Raw genomic sequence first — 21,184 nt, 5'->3', positions numbered from 1 at the left:
AAGCATTTCTCTCCTAAAGTGCAGGCACAAGTCACATGACCAGGGGCAGCTAGGAAATTGACAATATGACTAGCCCCATGTCAGATTTCAAAACTGAATATAAAAAAAATCTGTTTGCTCTTTTGATAAATGGATTTCAGTGCAGAATTCTGCTGGAGTAGCACTATTAACTGATGTGTTTTTTTAAAAAAAAAATGTTTTCCGATGACATGATCCCTTTAAATAAACACTATGTGCTTTTGTACATTTATTCAAGGTCTATGTAACAGAGGCCTTAAAGGAGAATTCAACCCTAAATTTAAAAATCCCCTACCCCCCTACCCTACATAGACCCCCCTTCTTCCTTCCCCCAGCCTAAGTGTCACCCCGGGTCCGAGATTTTGTACATATAAAGCCGTACTGAGCAGAAGGAAGGAGCTTACTCACCTTTGGCATTTATTTGCGGCAGACTCCAACATATCTGAAATGTAAAAAGCAGGGACATCACTAAATGATTTACATTCATAATCAGTTAATTCATGTGATGATTAATTTGTGTCTGTGGAATTCAGATATATATAAATACATCTATATATATTTGTAGCCAAAGGGGTGTAATCTATAATATTTAATTCCATTTCAGCCCTTTACAAGCCTTCATCAGGATAGTTGAACTAGAATACACAATTTTCCTTAGTGTTTGCAATATATTAATATCTGGTGCATGCTCCTATTGCTGGCTCAAGGACAGGGCTGAGGTCTAGGAGGACACTGGCACTTAGGGGTGCAATAAGCATCCCGGGCATTGTATTGTACATATTGTGTGACCCTCCCTCCTTTAAAGTTTCTTAAATAATATGATTGTCATTGTGACTAAAAATCAACAACACGCACATAAAAAACTTATTGCTGTAAGTCATTCCATCCTTTCACACTAAACGTCAGGTTTCTGTATTTCAGTGTCTGCCATGAATGTGCTGAAATCTCTCAACCCTGAAATGTGTGTGTGTAACAGTTTGAATAGAATCATTCTCTGTCTGGGACCCGTTAATCCCCCCCAAACCTCCAGCTGCTCTGGCAAGTAGGGAGCCACCAACCCGACCAGGAGATACAACCTATCAGTATGGCGGCTCATTGTACAGAAATACTCCCGCGAGGAATTTTACACGGCTGTAAACGACGGTGCCAAATTTTTTTCCACGGTTTCATAAATCCACCTCTATGTACGTGTCGGAAACACCGTTGACTGAATGCTGCTGTTCAGGTTATGATTTATAGGAATTACATGGTGTTATACGCTGAACAGCCTTATTAATTTTTCTGGCACCTGGAAGACATGCATGCCTTGAGGTGTAAGTGAAAGTCAGCTCTGCTGCTGCAATGACTTCCCACCGCAAGGAGCGACAGCACTCAGCTAACATAAAAGCTCTTGTGAATTGAACCTCAATGAGTATCTTACAATTTGTGCCTATCCTCTCAACCAGCCTATCACCCCTTTCCCATCACAGCCTTATTGCTCATAATAACAGGGACCCACTAAACCCAGTTTTGCAGGAATTTGTTAAATATTCAATTTTGTATTTGTAATAAATTATAATTAGGGCAGAGACACACGCTCCTATTTTGGGAGATTAGTCGCCCATCGAGTAATCATTTCTAGTGACGGGCGAATTTATTCGCCAGGCGCGAATTCACGGCGAAATTCTCAAGATTCACCGTTGGCGAAAAAAGTTCGTGAATTTGTGCAGCCCTGGCAAAACTACGCCTGGCGAAGTGCGGCGAAGGCAACGCTGGTGCAAATTTGGAGGTAAGTAAATTTGCCCCTATGGGAGACAGTCTTTTCGTGATTAAGAGCTTTCTGGATAGCAGGCGTTCAGATAACAGATCCCATACATGTATTACATTAGTTCTTCATACACGGGTATGGGATCTCTTATTTAGAAACCCAATATCCAGAAAGCTCAGAATTACGGGAAGGCCATCTTTCATGATGTCCCTTTTCTCTGTAATAATAAAACAGTAGCTTGTACTTGATGGTAACTAAGCTGCATGAATCCTTATTGGATACTTAAAGGAATACCGTCATGGGAAAAAACATTTTTTTCAAAATGAATCAGTTAATAGTGCTGCTCCAGCAGAATTCTGCACTGAAATCCATTTCTCAAAAGAGCAAACAGTTTTTTTTATATTCAATTTTGAAATCTCACATGGGGCTAGACATTTTGTCAATTTCCCAGCTGCCCCTGGTCATGTGACTTGTGCCTGCACTTTAGGTGAGAAATGGTTTTTGGCAGGCTGCTGTTTTTCCTTCTCAATGTAACTGAATGTGTCTCAGTGGGACATGGGTTTTTACTATTGAGTGTTGTTCTTAGATCTACCAGGCAGCTGTTATCTTGTGTTGGGGAGCTGTTATCTGGTTACCTTCCCATTGTTCTTTTGTTTGGCTGCTGGGGGAAAAAGGGAGGGGGGTGATATCACTCCAACTTGCAGTAAAGCAGTAAAGAGTGATTGAAATTTATCCGAGCACAAGTCACATGACTTGGGGCAGCTGGGAAATTGACAATATGTCTAGCCCCATGTCAGATTTCAAAATTGAATATAAAAAAAATCTGTTTGCTCTTTTGATAAATGGATTTCAGTGCAGAATTCTGCTGGAGTAGCACTATTAATGGATTCATTTTGAAATTTTTTTGTTTTCCCATGACAGTATCCCTTTAAACTTCCAGTATTCTGCATCTATTTTCTGTCTAAATAAATTTCTTTTGCTATTTTTCAAATCCTGAGAGCGCAGCAGCTTTGTTCAATATACTTTTCTAGTAGTATGTGCCATTAGGTAATCATAAATAGAAAATTGCCATTTTAAAAAAATAAGGGCCCCCCCCTGGGATCGTACGATTCACTGTACTCACAAACATACCAACAAACCATATTTGTTAGGTCCCATGAGTCAATTAATCTTTTGCTTTAAGGGTTGTGACACACGGGCAGATACAGGGAGATTTATAGCCTGGCGACTAATCGCCTCTAATATTAATTCTCGTGTCTTCCCGTCCGCTATAATGAAAAGTCGCCTGCACTGAAGCACACGCGGCGCTTAGTTTTCTGAAGTCGCACAAAGTTGCCTCAGCAGGAAACTTCAGACGACTTCGGAAAAAGAAGCGCCGCGTGTGCTTTAGCGCAGGCGACTTTTCATTATAGTGGACGGGAAGACACGTGAAGGCCATTCAGGGAGATTGTCGCCCAGACAATCTCCCTGAACGGCCTTCACGTGTTGTGACACACAGGCAGATTCGGGGAGATTCGGGGCGCCTGGTGACTAATCGCCTCTTCATCTGGGCGACAATCTCCCCGAACTTCCTTCACGTGTCTTACCGTCCGCTGTAATGAAAAGTAGCCAGGCGACTAAATCTCACCGAATCTGCCCGTGTGTCACAACCCTTAGGGGCAGATTCATTAAGGGTCGAATTTCGAAGTAAAAAATACTTCGAAATTCGACCCTCGAATTGAAATCCTTCGACTTCGAATATCGAAGTCGAAGGATTTAGCGCTAATCCTTCGATCGATCGATTAAATCCTTCGAATCGAACGATTCGAAGGATTTTAATCCAACGATCGAAGGAAAATCCTTCGATCAAAAAAAGGTTAGCAAACCTATGGGGACCTTCCCCATAGGCTAACATTGACTTCGGTAGGTTTTACCTGCCGAAGTAGGGGGTCGAAATTTTTTTTAAAGGGAAAGTACTTCGACTATCGAATAGATATAACATACAGGAGCAATTGTCATTGTAATAATACATTAAAGGGATACTCTCATGGAAAAACATGTTATTTCCAAAACACATCAGTTAATAGTGCTACTCCAGCAGAATTCTGCACTGAATCCATTTCTCAAAAGAGCAAAGAAATATTTTTATATTCAATTTTGAAATCTGACATGGGGCTAGACATGTCAGTTTCCCAGATGCCCCAGTCATGTGACTTGTGCCTTGTGGAATTACTTTCTGGCAGGATGTTATTTCTCCTACTTAATTATAACTGAATCAGTCTCAGTAGGGCTTTTACTATTTAGTGCTGTTCTTAGATCTTCCAGGGAGCTGTTATCTTGTTAGGGAGCTGTTATCTTGTGTTAGGGAGCTGCTTTCTCGTTACCTTCCCATTGTTCTGTTGTTCGGCTACTGGGAGGGAGTGATATCACTCTAAAGGTGGCCATACACGGGCCGATAAAAGCTGCCGACAGACCAAGTCGGCAGCTTATTGGCCCGTGTATGGGGGCCCCCGACGGGCTTCCCCGATCGAGATCTGGCCGAAAGTCGGCCAGATCTCGATCGGATGGGGTTAAAAATCCCGTCGGATCGCGGCCGCATCTGTTCGTTGATGCGGTCCCGCGATCCGACCGCCCGTTTGGCGAACGCTAGGATCCGATCGTTGGGCCCTAGGGCCCACGATTGGATCAGCCCGATATTGCCCACCTCAAGGTGGGCATATCGGAGGGAGATCCGCTCGTTTGGCGACATCGCCAAACGAGCGGATCTATCCGTGTATGGCCACCTTAACTTGCAGTACAGCAGTAAAGAATGATTTAAGTTTATCAGAGCACAAATCACATGATTGGGGGCAGCTGGGAAACTGACAATATGTCTAGCCCCATGTCAGATTTCAAAACTGAATATAACAAAATCTGTTTGCTCTTTTGAAAAATGCATTTCAGTGCATAATTGTGCTGGAGCAGCACTATTTACTGATGCTGTTTTCCCATGACAGTATCCCTTTAGGGAGACACCAGCTTTGGGGGGGGGGGGGGTTTGGAAATGGGAGGAGATGCCAAGGAATAGACAAAAGAATAAAAAAAAGAAGCTTCTAAAAAATATCCCTGTGATTTATAAAGCGTCCTATAATCCAGATAAAGATCTGCTGTAAGCAAGTCTGATACTTTATTGTGTTAGATTAGGAGAGGTAGCGTGATTATTAGTACTAATAACTAGTGTATTTGTTTCTGTTTCCCTTCACATGGAAATGTTTGAGTTGAAGGAACATATCAATCAATCCGATCTATTTGCATAAGTCACGCGCCTGGATCAGCAGCACACTAGGAATCCTGTGCTAGGGGCTAATAAAGAACACATGGCGCAGCCTCTAATCAAAACAAGGAGCGAGAAATGGACTCGGCCACAAAATGATGCGCCCGAGGGCCAATTACCGACACTGCCCAGCGAAGGCACGAGACCAATACTGGCATCTCTATAGGAACGCCACACTGAGCCTGCCATGTGAAATCATAGACCTACAACGCCGTTCTTCAGAACATATTTTCTGGGCATGAGATGGCCCGGGGTAGAACTAATTCTACAATAATATTTGGCCAGTCAAGAAGGCCAATACAGCAGCTGTTGATAGCATATTTATGACAGCAGAAAGGTTCTTGGAAAGTATTGGTTTTAAACAGGAGAGACGGTTGCCACAGCAAAAATAAATACATCATCAGTTAATGAAATTAAGAAGTATTTATCTGGAACCAATAATAAAAATGATCAAAAAAAAGCAGTTATTTTTCCAGCGAGGTTAAAGGAGAACTCCACCCGACAACTGTTTTTTGCATATGAAACACAACTTTCCAGTGCACAGTTATTAAGGCATTTTTCATTGGCTTCAAAAATCATTTGTGAATGTAATTGCTATTGAAAGCAGCGGCGGCAAAGGATGCGTGTATTCTCTGCACTCCTGGCTCCGACTCCGAAAATAATGTAGCTGATTAACAGAACTGTATTGTTCGACAGAGTCAGAAACAGAGAACAGCAACACATTCTGTATTCACTTAAAAATACGTTTAAAAAAAACCCACATTAATAAATGTTGGATAAGTGTTTTCTGGTGGAATTTTAATTTATAAAAAAAAAAAACACGTAAATGTTAAATGTTGTAGGCGTAGATTGTTATTTTGGGATGTGTAATCCCGAATGTTTGGGACCTGGAGTTTTACAGATAATGGATCCTTACATTAATTTGGATCTCCATACCTTAAAAATAATTTAAACATTTGAATAAACTTGTTTTCCCACCAATAAGGATTAATTATATATTAGCTGGGACCAACTGTACAAGGAACGGTTTTGTTACTACAGAGAAAAGGGGAATATGTGTAAAATGTTTAAATTATTTTATTAAAATATCTGTAATTAAGAGCTTTCTGGATAAGGGTTTTCCAGATAATGGATCCTATACCTATACAGTAAAACCTCAATTTTAGATTTTTTTATATTCAAATTTGAAATCTGACATGGGGCTAGACATTTTGTCATTTTCCCAGCTGCCCCCAGTCCTGTGACTTGTGCCTGCACTTTAGGATCGAATTACTTTCTGGCAGGCTGTTATTTCTCCTACTTAATGTAACTGAATCAGTCTCAGTAGGACTTAGCTTTTACTATTTAGTGCTGTTCTTAGATCTACCAGGCAGCTGTTATCTTGTGTTAGGGAGCTGCTATCTGGTTACCTTCCCATTGTTCTTTTGTTTGGCTGCTGGGGGGGGGAGGGAGGGGTGTGATATTACTCCAACTTGCAGTACAGCAGTAAAGAGCGATTGAAGTTTATCAGAGCACAAGTCACATAACTTGGGGCAGCTGGGATACTGACACTATGTCTAGCTCCATGTCAGATTTCAATATTAAATATAAAAGTCTGTTTGTTCTTTTAAGAAACGGAGTTCAGTGCAGAATTCTGATGGAGCAGCACTATTAACTGATGCATTTTGAAAAAAAAAAATTCCCATGACAGTATCCCTTTAAGTTTTGGGTGTTGGGAAACTCATCCACTCCTGGGCAGTTCATAGTCCTGTGTAAGGGAACAGCAGCCTCTCCAAATAAAGTTTGAAAATCTTGTCTTGTTATCCATTTGTTGGCCTGGAGGTCAAATGATGATGTTGCGCCTGTTAGTTTGACAACCTCTTAAAGTTGAATCTTAAAATGTCACTGTCCACAAGGCATAAAATTAAGGGCAGCTGACACTGAGAATGTGGTGGTTCAAAATGATTTTGCTACAGTGTTGGACTGGGACACCAGGGGCCCACCCAAAAACCTTAGATCAGGGGCCCACCAAAAAACCTTAGACCAGGGGCCTACTGTCAGTACTATTCTTCCTCTCCTCACTCAAAGTCTATTCTCCTAGTCTCTTTTCTTTTCATATTATAATCTATTATTCCATCTATTTAGCCTCTTTTTCTCAGAGAAATAGGGAATGACCAAGAAATAGGCCAAAGGTTTAGCAGCACAAGGGCCCACTGACACCTGGGCCCACCGGGACTTTTCCTGGTATCCCGGTGGACCAGTCCGAGACTGTTTTGCTATGATGGTCCATGGTGGACTATATACATATTGAAATTGTAATGGTTTTTCCAGTTATGCTTAAAATTCTATGAAATTCAAAAAATCTATGAATCGGTATACTGTACTTATTTGCCAATAATAAGACTTTATATTTAAAGCTTTTTTCATTGACTGTAAACTGGTTGTGGTTGTAATTGTAGGGTTCTACTAAACAGACTTTTTTTGGGCTTAATTATAACTGCAAGGAAATATGCAAAATAACATGAAATATCTGTGCCCAGATCAATATCCACTGGTGCCCCACAGCCTCAGACTGGTGCATATTTGTTCCTTGTGCCTCTATTGTTGCTGCAAGGGAGGAAAGAAATCACTTCAAGGACATAAAACGAAGACAACGTGTCCCGTACATGTTTGCAGCATCACAAAACCAGCGAAACACATTCGTCAGCAACACTAGTTAAACAATAAACTTTCTCTTTCATTGGAAGCAGATTGTAAATTGCCGAAGCCGGCTCCAAGGTCAGCAGCTATTGGCAGAGCTCTAACACCCTGTGCTACAGCTTGTGTTCAGTCTTGTGTTTGTTTAGACAGAACTTCACAAAAACTGCCACCTCTAATTACAAACTGCCATCATGTGTGAACATATAAATATATGTATTACATTAGCTGACAACAAGAATGGCTCTCCGACACTCTTGCCCACATCTAGTGCTGACCAATATATCCACCAGAGTCGCTACCGGTAATATCAATGCGGCTTTATTCGAATACACAAAGTGACATTGTTGTGGCAGTGGGTGTACAGATAAAACGTACGTGTTTCGTGTCTACAAACTCCCTCAGAGAATGGCTCTATATAGGGTCGGTTCTTAGGGAATTATTGTTAAATATCGTTAATTGATGACACTCTAGTAGCATCCCTAGCCAAGGCAAAGCTAGCGTCCTCATCTAAAGGAAAAAAAATTAAAGGACATGCAAACCCTAATGTAATGTAATGCCCATTATATTTCAACCTGCCCACTCCAGAACCATGCTGCTGTTGTTTTGAAAAAGATAATAAACTCCTTTATTAGAGGCAGAAAATGCAGTAATCAACAAGCGCCATCTTGGATTTATGGTTTCAGTAATAGAAATTAATAAAGCAACCAATCTCTCTTCTTATGCAAACGTGAAGTCACTATAGAGTCTATTTAAGCTCGGACTTTACTTGCGATTTAAACAACATATTGTCCTATAGATCAGGCATCCTAACAAGTAACATACCCTTGTGTAGGAAATTCCGACAATATTTAGTCCAAGAACAAAACACATCAAAGCCAATGCCTCAGCCAAAGATCTTCAGCAAACTACTGACAAATCTCTTCTGCCAAGCAGATAAGATAAATGCTGGAACATGATCTCCCACAGCATGATCCGCTGGTACTGGGACTGTCATCCAAACAAAACAGGGTGTTCTGATGTTACAAAGAACATAAAAACCCCACCATGACCCCGAACAAAAGAATGAAACTTTAAACTGTTATTTTATAAAATGCAAGGGAATTGCCCCTTTCCACCATAACCTAAAGGTAATGTCACAGGTGACTTCAGTCACATGACATGAAAGCTCCAGGGAGGTGCTGCTATAAATTTGGTGTCTGGTTGGAGCATTCTTCAGAAAAGTAGGAGGAGCTCCCATGATTTCACCAGTGATGTTCTAGAGGCCAGGGTGGTCTTAGATCGAATCCCTTAACTAATTAGTACAAGCTTTTTTGTTTTATTTCTGACATTCATTTAAAATCTTACACCCCATTTATATGTGATAAATATAGTACAGGTATGGGATCCCTTATCCGGAAACCTAAAATCTAGAAAGCTCAAAATTACGGGAAGGCCATCTTCTATAGAGTCCATTATAAGCCGGGTTGCCACCTGGCCGGTAAAAATGATGGCCGATCCCGAAGTTATTAATACGGAAAAAAGATAAATATATAGGAAGGCCGGTATTTTTTTTCCAGAAAAGGTGGCAACTCTAATTATAAGTAAATAATACAAATTTTTTCAAATGATTTCCTTTTTCTCTGTAATTATAAATCATTAGCTTGTACTTGATGGTCACTAAGCTGCATGAATCCATATTGGTGACAAAAGCAATTCTATTGGGTTTATTTAAAGGCACCGGAGTTTAGAAAGCAGAGAAATCAGAGAAATCAGAGAACACTGTGGTGGGTTTAAAGGAGAATTCAACCCCCTAGGTGCAAAAATCCCTCCCCTGCGTAGGCCCCCCTCCTCCCCCCTCCCCTGCGTAGGCCCCCCTCCTCTCCAGCAGAGTTCACGGCAGCCATCTTCTCCCGAGCACTTTTCTTCCTGTAGTCATCGGCATTTGGGGCGCATGCGCAGTAGGAGGCATTTGGCGGTTCGGACTACTGCGCATGCGCCAAAGTCACGAGGTTTCCGAAAAAGAAATCGGAAAGTTTGTGACTTTCGGGCGCATGCACAGTTGGAGGCACCTGCCGGTATGGAGCTACTGCGCATGGGCCTGAAAGTCTTTAAGTTTCCGATTTCTTATTCGGAAACTTTGTGACTTTCGGTGCATGCGCAGTAGTCCGAACCGCCAAATGCCTCCTACTGCGCATGCGCCACCAAATGCCGATGACTACAGGAAGAAGAGCGCTCGGGAGAAGATGGCTGCCGTGAACTCCGCTGGAGAGGACCTAGAAGGAGGGGTAAGTAACAAGTTAGGGGCATTTGCCCGGGGGGAGTTAGGCCGGGGGGGAGGAGGGCCTACGCAGGGGAGGGGGCAGGGATTTTTGAGCCTAGGGGGTTGATTTCTCCACTTAAGGTCAGAGTTTAGTCTATGACCTGATATAAAAGAGTTGCATCGGCTTGGACTCGTCCTACTCATGGGTAAACCCACAGGTCCTGCAGGTTTCAAGCTAGCCTGTACACACTATCATGCACGCTATGTATTTAATGTTTTCCCCCAGAATTCCAGTGTAATAGCAGGCACCCGCTGACTCACTTAGTGCAAATCACTAGGGATGTCGCGGACTGTTCGGCGGCGAACTTGTTCGCGCGAACATCGGCTGTTCGCGTCCGCCGCAAGTTCGCGAACGTCGCGCGACGTTCGCCAATAGGCGTTCGCGTCAAAATCGTTCGACCATTCGACCATTCGATCGCTAAAATCGAACGATTTTCGTTCGATTCGAACGAAAATCGTTCGATCGAACGATTAAAATCCTTCGATCGTTCGAATCGAACGATTTTCGGATGTTCGAAGTTCGCGAACTGTTCGCATTTTTTGCCGGTGTTCGCGAACGGCGTTCGCGAACACATTATCGGCGGTTCGCTACATCCCTACAAATCACACACAAGTTATAATTTTAAGTGAAAACATGTGCGAAATGCGTTGTTGACTGCAGTGACTGCTATTGCCACCACCAAATAGTTTGAAGGTCAAGCGAATAAAAGTGAATAGTAAAGAATTTTCTTTAAAAAGAAAATTTTACTGGGCAGTAAGTTGCTTTTACTGAAAAATGCATTCATTTGGCCAAATATAAACTTGAAGCTCCAAAATTCTTCTTTCTAGACTGTAGCGTTCTTGTATTTGTGCAGCAGATTCTGGTCCCAGGTTATGTTTATCTCATTTTGTTCATCACACACCATTGTTAATAACAGCAGAGATGTTCTACTATTTCAAATAATCATTCCTTAATTTGTTGCAGTTGGACAAAGAGCTTCACTTTGGACATTTTTGGGAAACTTCTATGCCAAAAGCATTTTTTTTTCATCCATGCCAATCTTAAAAGTCTAAATTGCTACAACCATCCCACCTTCAATTACACATCTTTTCTACATCTGGCCTGCTGGCATTTTATTTTGGCAGACTGGATCAATTCAGCAAAACTGAAAATTCCGTTTTATTTTATTCAGCATTGCTTTTCTGGGTATATAGAAACCAGCCGTTACTGCACAGTTCACTCGTTGCAAAGGGTTATCCGTTATTAACTGAGCGTCATTAGCAAAGTGGCAGAATATTTGGCCAACCCTTGGAGCAGACTGGATCGTTTTTACAGTTTCCTTTCTCAGGCGGCGTTTTATATTGCTAAATGTATGTCATTAATGGAACTTGTACATCATTTGTAATTATGGTTTATTCTTCCACTTATTTTCCCTTATAGTGAAAATATGATGGTGCTCAGTTACATTACAGGCTACTGGCACCTACACTCTAGTTCTAGAAAAATACACATTTTGAAAGTTCAGAAATCCTGCTTTACCTGAATAAAAGTGGAGGCCCAGACAGCCCTATACTATGCCTTGACATGCACCAATCCCATGATTGTCCCAAGCAGAATAAAGGTGCCCACAGCCTAGAACTCAGAACTTGAGAGCCTAAGGGCAATACATGGTTTCAGCTATCATTCATGGATAGTGATGGCCGAATTTGCGCCGTTTCGCTTCGCCGAAAAATTCTGGAACTTTGTGCGAAATTCGCAAAACGGCAAAAAATTCGCAAAACGGCGCCGGTGTCTCGTTTTTGACACCGGCGCCCGTTTTTTTCGACGTCGCCGAATTTTTTTTTTGACGCCTGCAAATTTTTTCGTGCGAATTTTCGCTGGCGTTTTGCGAATTTATTCACTGGCTGCGAATCGCGCAAATTCGCCGCGAATTCGCGCCTGGCGAATAAATTCGCCCATCACTATTCATGGACCTTCATTGGGACAGATTTACTAAAGGGCAAAGTGGCTGTCGATAGTGAAAATTCACCAGAAATCCCATCCACACGCACATCAGGTGTAGAGGACAATTCGCTAGTGACAGTCGCTAGTGCAGTTTTGCACTAGGTGAGTTTTCGCTCAGGCGAACAATTGCTACTCCGCAAATTCATTAAATTGCGAATTTTACAGAATGTTACCTCTTTCGCAGATTTTCCTTCACCAGCTTAGACCTGCCAAACTAATAAGATGAAGCTACATCCTCCTCAGACTTATGTCAGTGACATTATAACCTGTATGCTGAAAAGTCCTAAAAAGTTCTAAAAAACACGTCGTTTTTTTCATATTTTAAATCGGGATTGCCTAAAAAAGTTCTAACTATTAAAGATTTTTGTGTTAACTTTTTTTAACCAATTTGAGGAGCATGCCACGTTTGTTTTAGGGTGGGCTCGTGTCTAGGGCATCTCTTCTGTCTTTATTATACTTCCTTGGACATGTGTAATAATAAGTGGCCACTTCAAGCATTTGCACCAACATCTCTAATAAAGACATATACATGACCTATATGTACCCGCCCTATTCAAATTGACCTAAGCGTAAGAGTACTAATGAATTAACGCTAGCGAAAATTCACCAGCTTTCGCCTGCTGAGATGCAACTCCGCATTTTAGTGTATTAGTGCACTGGTAACTAATTTGCAATCTGACGAAGTGGCGCCAAGTGTGACGGATCGTTCACTGGCGAAATTTGGCCCTTTAGTAAATTTGCCCCATTGTCTGCATATTTGCATTTTTATTGCATTAAAAATGCATTAATATTAACAGGAGCTGTAACATTGCACAGGCATCAAAAATATGAGCACTGGGTGGGAAATGTCAGATGCACTTATAATGGCTCCATTTATAGAAGCTGCTGTTGCTGATGTTTATAGAGATCACACCTGAATTTACAGGACAGCAAAAACTACAAACACTGGGAAAACTCTACGAAAAAAAGCTTGAATGTCAGGAAGGCTGCAAACAACTCCAAATTGATCCCTGGACGTCTCTCATTGACTTTAACAGCAATTCGGCAGGTTTTAGGTGGTGAATAGTGGAATTTGAGTTCTTAAAGGAAGAGTATGATAAATCTCCAAAATCGAATTCAAATTTTTTGAAAAACTCGAATCAAATTCGAATAATTCCCTAGTTCAATTTGACAGTTTTGATCATATAAAAACTTGAAAATTCAAATTTCGAATTCAAATCTTCAATTCGACTCTTGATTATCGGCCCCTAGTGTCGGACTGGACCACTGGGATACCAGGAAAATTCCCCCGGGCCCAGGTGTCAGTGGGCCTCTTGCTTCTAACGATTTGGCCTATTTCATGGTCATTTCCTATTTCTTTATGGGAAAAAATGCTTAATAATGGGAGAATATAGTAAGTAGATATAAAAAGACTAGGAGATTCAAAAGGTTGAATGAGGAGAGGAGGAATAATAGTTTGTAAGGTGGGCCCATGGTCTAAGGTTTTCTGGTGGGCACCTGGCATCCCAGTCCAACACTGGTGACACCCAACAAATTGGCACCACCCAGCGAATATTCATTTTGTTGTCCTTTAAATTCTCTGCCTGCCTAAATAAATGGAAGGCGCGCCATAATTACAAATGTGTCATATTTTCCTTTAAATGTGGATCAGCCAACCCATATCTGTTCACTATTGGCCGAGCAGCCCTGCAATTCTCAGTACATTCCTAGATGAATAGAAACATTGATGCAACAAGCAAATCCAAGTTTGAATTCATCAGAGAAAAAAAAAAAACAGCCTATCCAGATTCCCAATAAAAACATCCACTGGCACTTCTTTGTGGTAACTGGCAATGCATTCTTTTTTAGCACTGCAATTGCTTTGTTCCAGAACAAGTCATTTGCCTCTTTAGAATAATAAAAGGAGGCAATAAATCACCCTTCTCAATTTTCCAGTAGAAGGTCTGTCACTGTCTCGCTGGCGAGCCGTCCTCTCACCCAGCCGTGTGTAATTCAAGGCATCTATATATAGAAGTGGAAGTGAGGATACACTCCATACACAGAACCCAGAGTGCTTTATTCTGGAATTCTTTAGGGAGATGAAAGGGAAAGAATTAAGCGACATCACAATTATACCCGTTTCAAGAATGGTGTAAAGCTCGCCGAATAATCCCCCCCCGTCCATTAGGCTTCATGTCATAATGAATTTTCTTTAATGAACCTGTTATATATATTGTAGCACAATCTTAATCTCTTTTCCACTGCATATAAACTCAGCGGCAGGTGTAGTCTGCTGGTCGGAATAATTAGAGCAAGAAAGGCTGTGCCATTACGAAATCCCCTTGCACCTAAATACATTCCTCTATTTAACCACTTTTATACATGTGCAACTGTCATACAACTATGATACCGGCTTGCCATACACATATATATATATTGGTGTGCCATATCTAATATACAGTAGATAGTGAGCAATGCAAAGTAGTGATGGGCGAATCTGTGGCGTTTCGCAGATAAATTCGCAAAATGCAAGTCAAGGTACTTCAAAATAATTTTGACACTCTAAATTTTGACAATTTTTATATGCTCAACTATTTTGTCCAATTAAAGACAATGGGCGTCCGAATCATTTTGACGAGCGACAATTTTTATGCACACAACTATTCAGATTTTTTTTTTGTTGCGGCGGATTTTTCGCAAATTTATTCACTTTGGTTGAAACGTGGAAATTCACCGGGAATCCATGCCTGGCGGATTTATTTGCCCATCACTAGTGCAAAGTAAATGGATATACGCATATTGCTGCTTTTTAAGGATTTGCTTTTATTTAGAAAAATATCCTTAAATTTTATTTGTAAAAATGTGTTGCAGAAAATTAGTCACCAAATTGTGCAGTGAATTAAAAAAAAATCAAAAGAGAGAAAATCACCCTTGCAAATTTTTTCTTAGTAATTCTAGGAAATAATGTACAACTTGAGCTTCCGACTTACCGACTTCCTGACTAGAAAAACTAGTGCATACTCCTGACTAGAGACATCTTCTTACTAGGGTACTTCTGCCCAGAGCCTTCAGCAGATTAGAGCATACTCCTGATTACAACAATTTCCTTTCTAGGACCTTCTTCCAGTGCCGGAACTACACGGGGCCTGCCGGCAGTTCACGCTCGTGCGAATGCCCCCCAAAAATTGCTTTTGGAGGTGCCCATACTTTATTAATGCGAGGTCTATTTTTCCTGATGTTATCCCATTTTGATCTACATCCATAGATCTACTGATCACCAGCTAAAGGTCTACTGGCAGAACCACATCTACCGCTTGGACACTCCTGCTAGAGCATTCCCCTGACAACTGCATACTTGTAACTAAAACCTTCATCTGGCTGGAGCCTTCTCCTGACTACAGCATAGTCCTAGAGCCTCCTGAAGGCTAGAGTATGCTCCTGTCTAAAGCCTCTCTGAAATGATTAACACTTACCCAAAGAACAACCTTCTCCCGACTAGAGCAAATTGATGAGAACAGTCTTCTCCTGACTATAGATCACCTCTCCTGAATAAAACCTTCTCATTACTAGTGTCTTATAAATACTAGAACCTCTTCTTGACTAGAGTCTTGTCCTTACTAGAAGGGACACACAGACCTGTGCTGACCTGCTGCTCTCTGATCAGTGCTGCCATCATTGGGGGGTCTCAGCAACAGGCAGAACTGCAAAGCTGTGGCTTGTCTATATGGCAGCCCTGACTGCTGCAAAAGTGGAAGGCTTCTTTTAAAGGGACTGCGTTTGGGTGAACTAGGCCAGTATTTGAGCAGATAGGAGCTTAGACTAGAGTCCTGCATATAACCAATTTGTTAAACCCGAACCCGACTCAAGGCCTGCAACCCGCACCCGGACCCACAACCCTACCCGCTTGGACCCGCTCCCTGACCCCACCCGCAATTATCTTATGCAAAACCTGATCTGCTGACCATCAAGAATCAGGAAGTGCTGTCATTGTAAACCGGAAGAGACATAAATGGAAGTAGGTGTGCTCAGAAAAAATAAAACTCCCTATTGAGAAGCCCCTGTAAACCCGCAGAACCACCGCCGCAAGTCTATACCAAAACTTCTGCCCGCAACCCGCAGGTTACCCGTTTTTCTGCGGGTACCCGACCCACTGGAGGACTCTAGCTTAGACATTCAGACATATGTGCCTCAAAACTTAATGATGTTAAATACAATCAGTGAGAGCAGTCTCTTCAGTGAGCTAGATTGTACCAGGCTTTATATTCAGGGACAGCAATAAATAACCACAAAATCCAGCCAACTAAACACAAATGGATGTGCAGCTGGAACTCAGCTGACCCATGGGCTTCACGCCAGCCCACACATCCCTGCTAGATAGAAATGCTGCCAAGCCTTGTTAAATCAGCAGATAAGGTGTAGGATGGTAGATATATATATATGTATATGTGCATCAGTGTATAAACACTGATATAGAAAGGGCAACAAGTCAAGTCTGAATCCAATGAATGCAAGGAGACAATTTATGTAGAACTGACAATTCATATTTCAACTATTCATAAGTGCGACACTGTCCCACCAATCTGATATTAAGGGGTTGCTGTGCGGCCTTGATAACACAGTAATATTCACTCACAGGACTAAGGAGGAAGAAAAGTATATTTATCACAAAACAATGACCTTTTAGCGAAAGTGAAAACATATTTAAGCTAAACAGACCAGCGTGTTGTCTCTGACATTCTAAACCCATCTGAAGTCAGTTACACAGCAAGCGCATTACTTTCTCCCATGTGTGTCTGATGGGCAGGGTTGTCTTTAATGGTTGGACAATGTTCAATGTAGGGACAGAGGTATTTTCATAGCTAACCGCTGCTTCCTACAAGGCTTGTTGGGTTGGAATAAGCTAGAAATGACTGTACATACCACAGCAAAGCATCTGCTCACTTATACAAAAAAAATTAAGGTGTCTTAATATTTATTTTTATATTATTGTAAATAAGTTAATACAGCCAACAGATTTACATAACCCCGTCAGGCTTAAAGGAGAAGTAAAGCCTAACTAAAGAAGTAGCTAGAAATGTTGTACATTATGTTTTGGGCTTCTGTACCAGCCCCAGGCAACTACAGTCCTTTAGTAGTAAAGATCTGTGTCTCCAAAGATGCCCCAGTAGCTCCCCATCTTCTTTTCTGCTGATTCACTGCACATTCTCTGTGCTGCTGTCACTTACTAAGCTTAGGGACCCACTCACAATATACAGCACACATAGAATAGAAATGTCACAATATAAGGCTGATTAGTAATTAAAGGACAAGGAAAGGCAAAAAAAATACAATCCCATTTTTACTTTCTTTAATGAAAAAAAACCCTATCTCCAATATACTTTAATTAAAAAATGTGTACCGTTTTTATAAGAAACCTGACTGTATGCAGTGAAATTCTTCCTTCATTTACTGCTGTGGATAGGAATTGTCAGACGGTCCCTAACTGCTGAGCAGGGAAACAATCATACTTATGAACAGCAGGGGGAGCCCCCGCCTTACTTACCAGCCATGCAGAATTCGAGCAGCTTTGTTTATGACGATCCCTAAGCAGCCCAGACCACACTGAGCATGTGCACTTAGTCTTAGTCTTGCAAAAATGTTTAACAAAGTTACAAGATGACAGCCCCCTGTGGCCAACTTTGAAAGAATAAATCATTTGTTTGATTAGGCTTGTGGTGCAGTAAGTTCATGTTTATGTTTAGTATACAAAATACAGCATTTTTAGCCTTATTCTATTTTAGACTTTCCTTGTCCTTTAAAGGAGAAGGAAAAGTTAAAACTCAGTAAGCCTTATCAGAAAGGTCCACCTAAATACACCAGTAAATCCTCAAAGTAATGCTGCTCTGAGTCCTCTGTCAAAAGAAACACAGCATTTCTTTCCTTCTTTTGTGTATACATGGGCTTCTGTATCAGACTTCCTGTTTTCAGCTTAAACCTCCTTGCCCCGGGGCGTGAGCATGCTCAGTTTGCTTCTCTTTCCCCCTCCCCTTCTCTCATGTAATCTGAGCCCAGAGCTATAAGTGAGCAGGGAGAGACTTGGGCAGGAAGTGATGTCACAACAAGTTAATATAGCAGCTGCTATCCTAAACAAACAGAGAGAGCTTATAGCTTTTTACTCAGGTATGGTAAAGCATTCTATAGAATAAATATAGCATTCTAGCTTGCACTATTGCAGCTACCTATCGGCAATAAGAGATAGAGACTATTAAAGTAATTCTGAAAAAGTACCTGGTCTAACATCTTATCAAGGAGACATAAAGTTTTCAATATCTATCTGGCCTGCTGGGTATTGTGGATTGTATTGTACAAATTAAGACCTGTGCGCTCATCCTTAGGTGATGCCAAAAGAGTTATCATTCACAACTGGATCGGCCCCAAACGACCATCCCAGTCACAGTAGATTAAATTAATCTGTTCAAATCTTCTGCCTTCTACATGTCTGGACTCGGGTGACCAAAGGCTGCCCACAAATATGTAACCAAATGGGAGAGTGAGGCTGGGGGCAGGGTGGGGGGATTGGGCTCATGATGATCGACCTAAACTATTTAATATCGTTCTTTCTATTTTGTACATTTGTCAGATATTACTAAGGCAAAGGATGGGCTCATTCTGCTTACATAAAGGTATAAAGTATTTCACAGTGTGTTAATAACATTGACCTTGTACATCCCAAACTGAAAATGATCAAATAAAAGTTCAGCCAAAAATTTACTTTATATAAATGATAAATGAAAAAAAAGATTTGTTTGAGTTGTTTCTCTGTTTTTGCAAAAAAATTTATATTTGTCAAAAAAAGTTTTTGAAAATCCTGGCCTAAAACTAATTCTCAAGTTTAGATTCTTATTGTTCTTTCTCTCTTAGCTGGCAGGGAAATTTGTCTATTGAGAATGCCTACTGTGTAAATCTATTATGTAAATCTATTGTGTAAATCTATTGTGTGAATCTATTGTGTGAATCTATTGTGTGAATCTATTGTGTGAATCTGTGACCTTGTCTTCTTACATTGCTGTGTGTATACAAAAAATGGAAGATAAATAGTGATGAGCGAATCTGTCCATGTTTCGATTCAACAAAAAATTTGAGAACGAAATTTCACAAAATGAACGTCAATGGACGTTTTTACATACGCAACAATTTTTCTCGCTCCAAATGCATTAAAGTCAATGGGTGTTTTTTTCTTATGATAAAACACAAAAAGAAAGACCGCTTCAGCTCACCGATCCTCCCTTCATCCAGGTGCTCAGTCGACAGTGTCCCCGCTGTAAGTACATATAACTCAGACAGGCAGTTGGCACTTCTGTAATATGGTTTATTAGGGTTGCTGCTGTTAGACACCTAACGCGTTTCGGGAATGTATCCCTTAATCATAGCCTATGATTAAGGGATACATTCCCGAAACGCGTTAGGTGTCTAACAGCAGCAACCCTAATAAACCATATTCCAGAAGTGCCATCTGCCTGTCTGAGTTATATATTTTTTTCTTATGGTGACTTTTTTATCCTAATGCATTAAAGTCGACGCGCGTTTTTTCTTATGGCGACTTTTTTTGTCCTAATGCATTAAAGTCAATGGGCTTATGGGAGTTTATTCTCTACGAATTTTCCCGCGGCAATTTTTCGTCACAGTTTTGCGAAAAAATTTGCACGTGGTGAAATTTGGGATTTCACTGCAAATCCATGGCTGTATTCCCAAATATTTTACATATATTTGTCTGCACATGCCATCCTTTATTGTGTGAGTTCATGCACAGCATATTGGGAGCACGGGGTAGCAGTATTCACACATATGTATGGAAGGGTAATGATAACAGCAGATTCCTATCACTCAACTGACAGTTAAAAATAGTTTTTCTCTGTCTCTCTCTCTCTTTCTGTGAAAATTTGGCAAATTAATTTGATTTCTTGGAAAGAGAGCGCCTGCCACGTTACAGAATGATCTGTTCAGATAGATTTCCCTAACAATAGGGAGAGTCGCTGACATTATTCTTTATTATTCAAGGCTGTATAAGCACCACTGATACACTGGCAAATCATTTCACCCCAGCCAATCTACAATATACACATGAGACAAATACAAGTATGAAATTTGTTATCCACAAACCTGTTATCTAGTAAGTTCTGAATTATGGTCTCCCATAGACTCCACTTTAATCAAATCATTTAAAATGTTAAAACATATATCCCTTTTCTCAGTATTAATAAAACAGTACCTTGTACTTGATCCCAACTAAGACATAATTAATCCTTATTGGAGGCAAAACATTCCTATTGACTTTAATTAATGAATGATTTTTAGCAGACTTATGGTATGGTGATCCAAATTACCAAAATATCCCTTACCTGGAAAACCCCAGGTCCTGAGCATTCTGGATAAAAGGTCCCATACCTATACATCACAATTAACAAGGAAAACATACTGTTTGGGGCAGATTTATCAAGGGTCGAAGTGAATTCGAGGGAATTTTCGAAGTAAAACAATCGAAATTCAAAGTAATTTTTTGGATACTTCGACCATCAATAGGATACTACGACTTCAAATTTACTTCTGTCTTTTTAAAAAAACTTTGACTTCAATACTTCGCCAAATTAAACCTGCCACAGTGCTATGTTAGCCTATGGGGGACCTTCTACAGCATTTTTCTACGTTTTTAGAAGTCAAAGTAAAACCGTTCGATCGTACGATAAAATCGTTCAAATCCTTCGATTCGTAGGATTTAATCGTTTGATCAAACAATTTTACTTCGACCGCAGAAAACCCAAATTCGATGAAAAAAGTTCAAATTCTATATTCAACTTCAAAGTATTTTAATTCGATGGTCGAATTTCGTAGTGTTTTTCACTTTGAAATCCGACCCTTGATAAATCTGCCCCTATGTGTAAAATTGAAAAAGACAGCCGTCTGTATAATAACTTTGTGTTATTAAATAAAACATATTGTAAATAACTAATGACTCCAAAGAGAAGTGGAGTTTTTTTATTAGATTTAATTATAAGATTGCAAAATGATATGATGTAATTTGCATTTTCATACATTAATGGGGGAATGTAATATGTTTCATTAGCGAAAAAAAACATGTTCACAAACACCTTTTTGAAAGTTAGCAAACAAGATTTTCATTGTTTGCCTCCCTTGTGACCAACCTGAGAC

The 21,184-nt window shown here is 40.6% G+C and overlaps 1 protein-coding gene across 3 annotated transcripts in view; it reads right to left on the bottom strand.

Moving 5' to 3' along the window:
* The window catches only part of mkx.S (mohawk homeobox S homeolog), a 97,983-nt gene that overhangs the window by 2,340 nt on the left and 74,459 nt on the right, over positions 1 to 21,184 (bottom strand). For all 3 annotated transcript variants that reach the window (XM_018268724.2, XM_018268725.2, NM_001093360.1), the window contains 1 exon segment: positions 427 to 460. In XM_018268724.2, coding sequence (XP_018124213.1) covers positions 427 to 460 — 34 coding nt within the window.

This window comes from Xenopus laevis, chromosome 6S (assembly GCF_017654675.1).
Source record: "Xenopus laevis strain J_2021 chromosome 6S, Xenopus_laevis_v10.1, whole genome shotgun sequence".
In the NCBI taxonomy this organism is placed as follows: domain Eukaryota; kingdom Metazoa; phylum Chordata; class Amphibia; order Anura; family Pipidae; genus Xenopus; species Xenopus laevis.
Note: the sequence above shows the minus strand (reverse complement) of the source record. Positions and strands in the feature narration are given on the sequence as shown.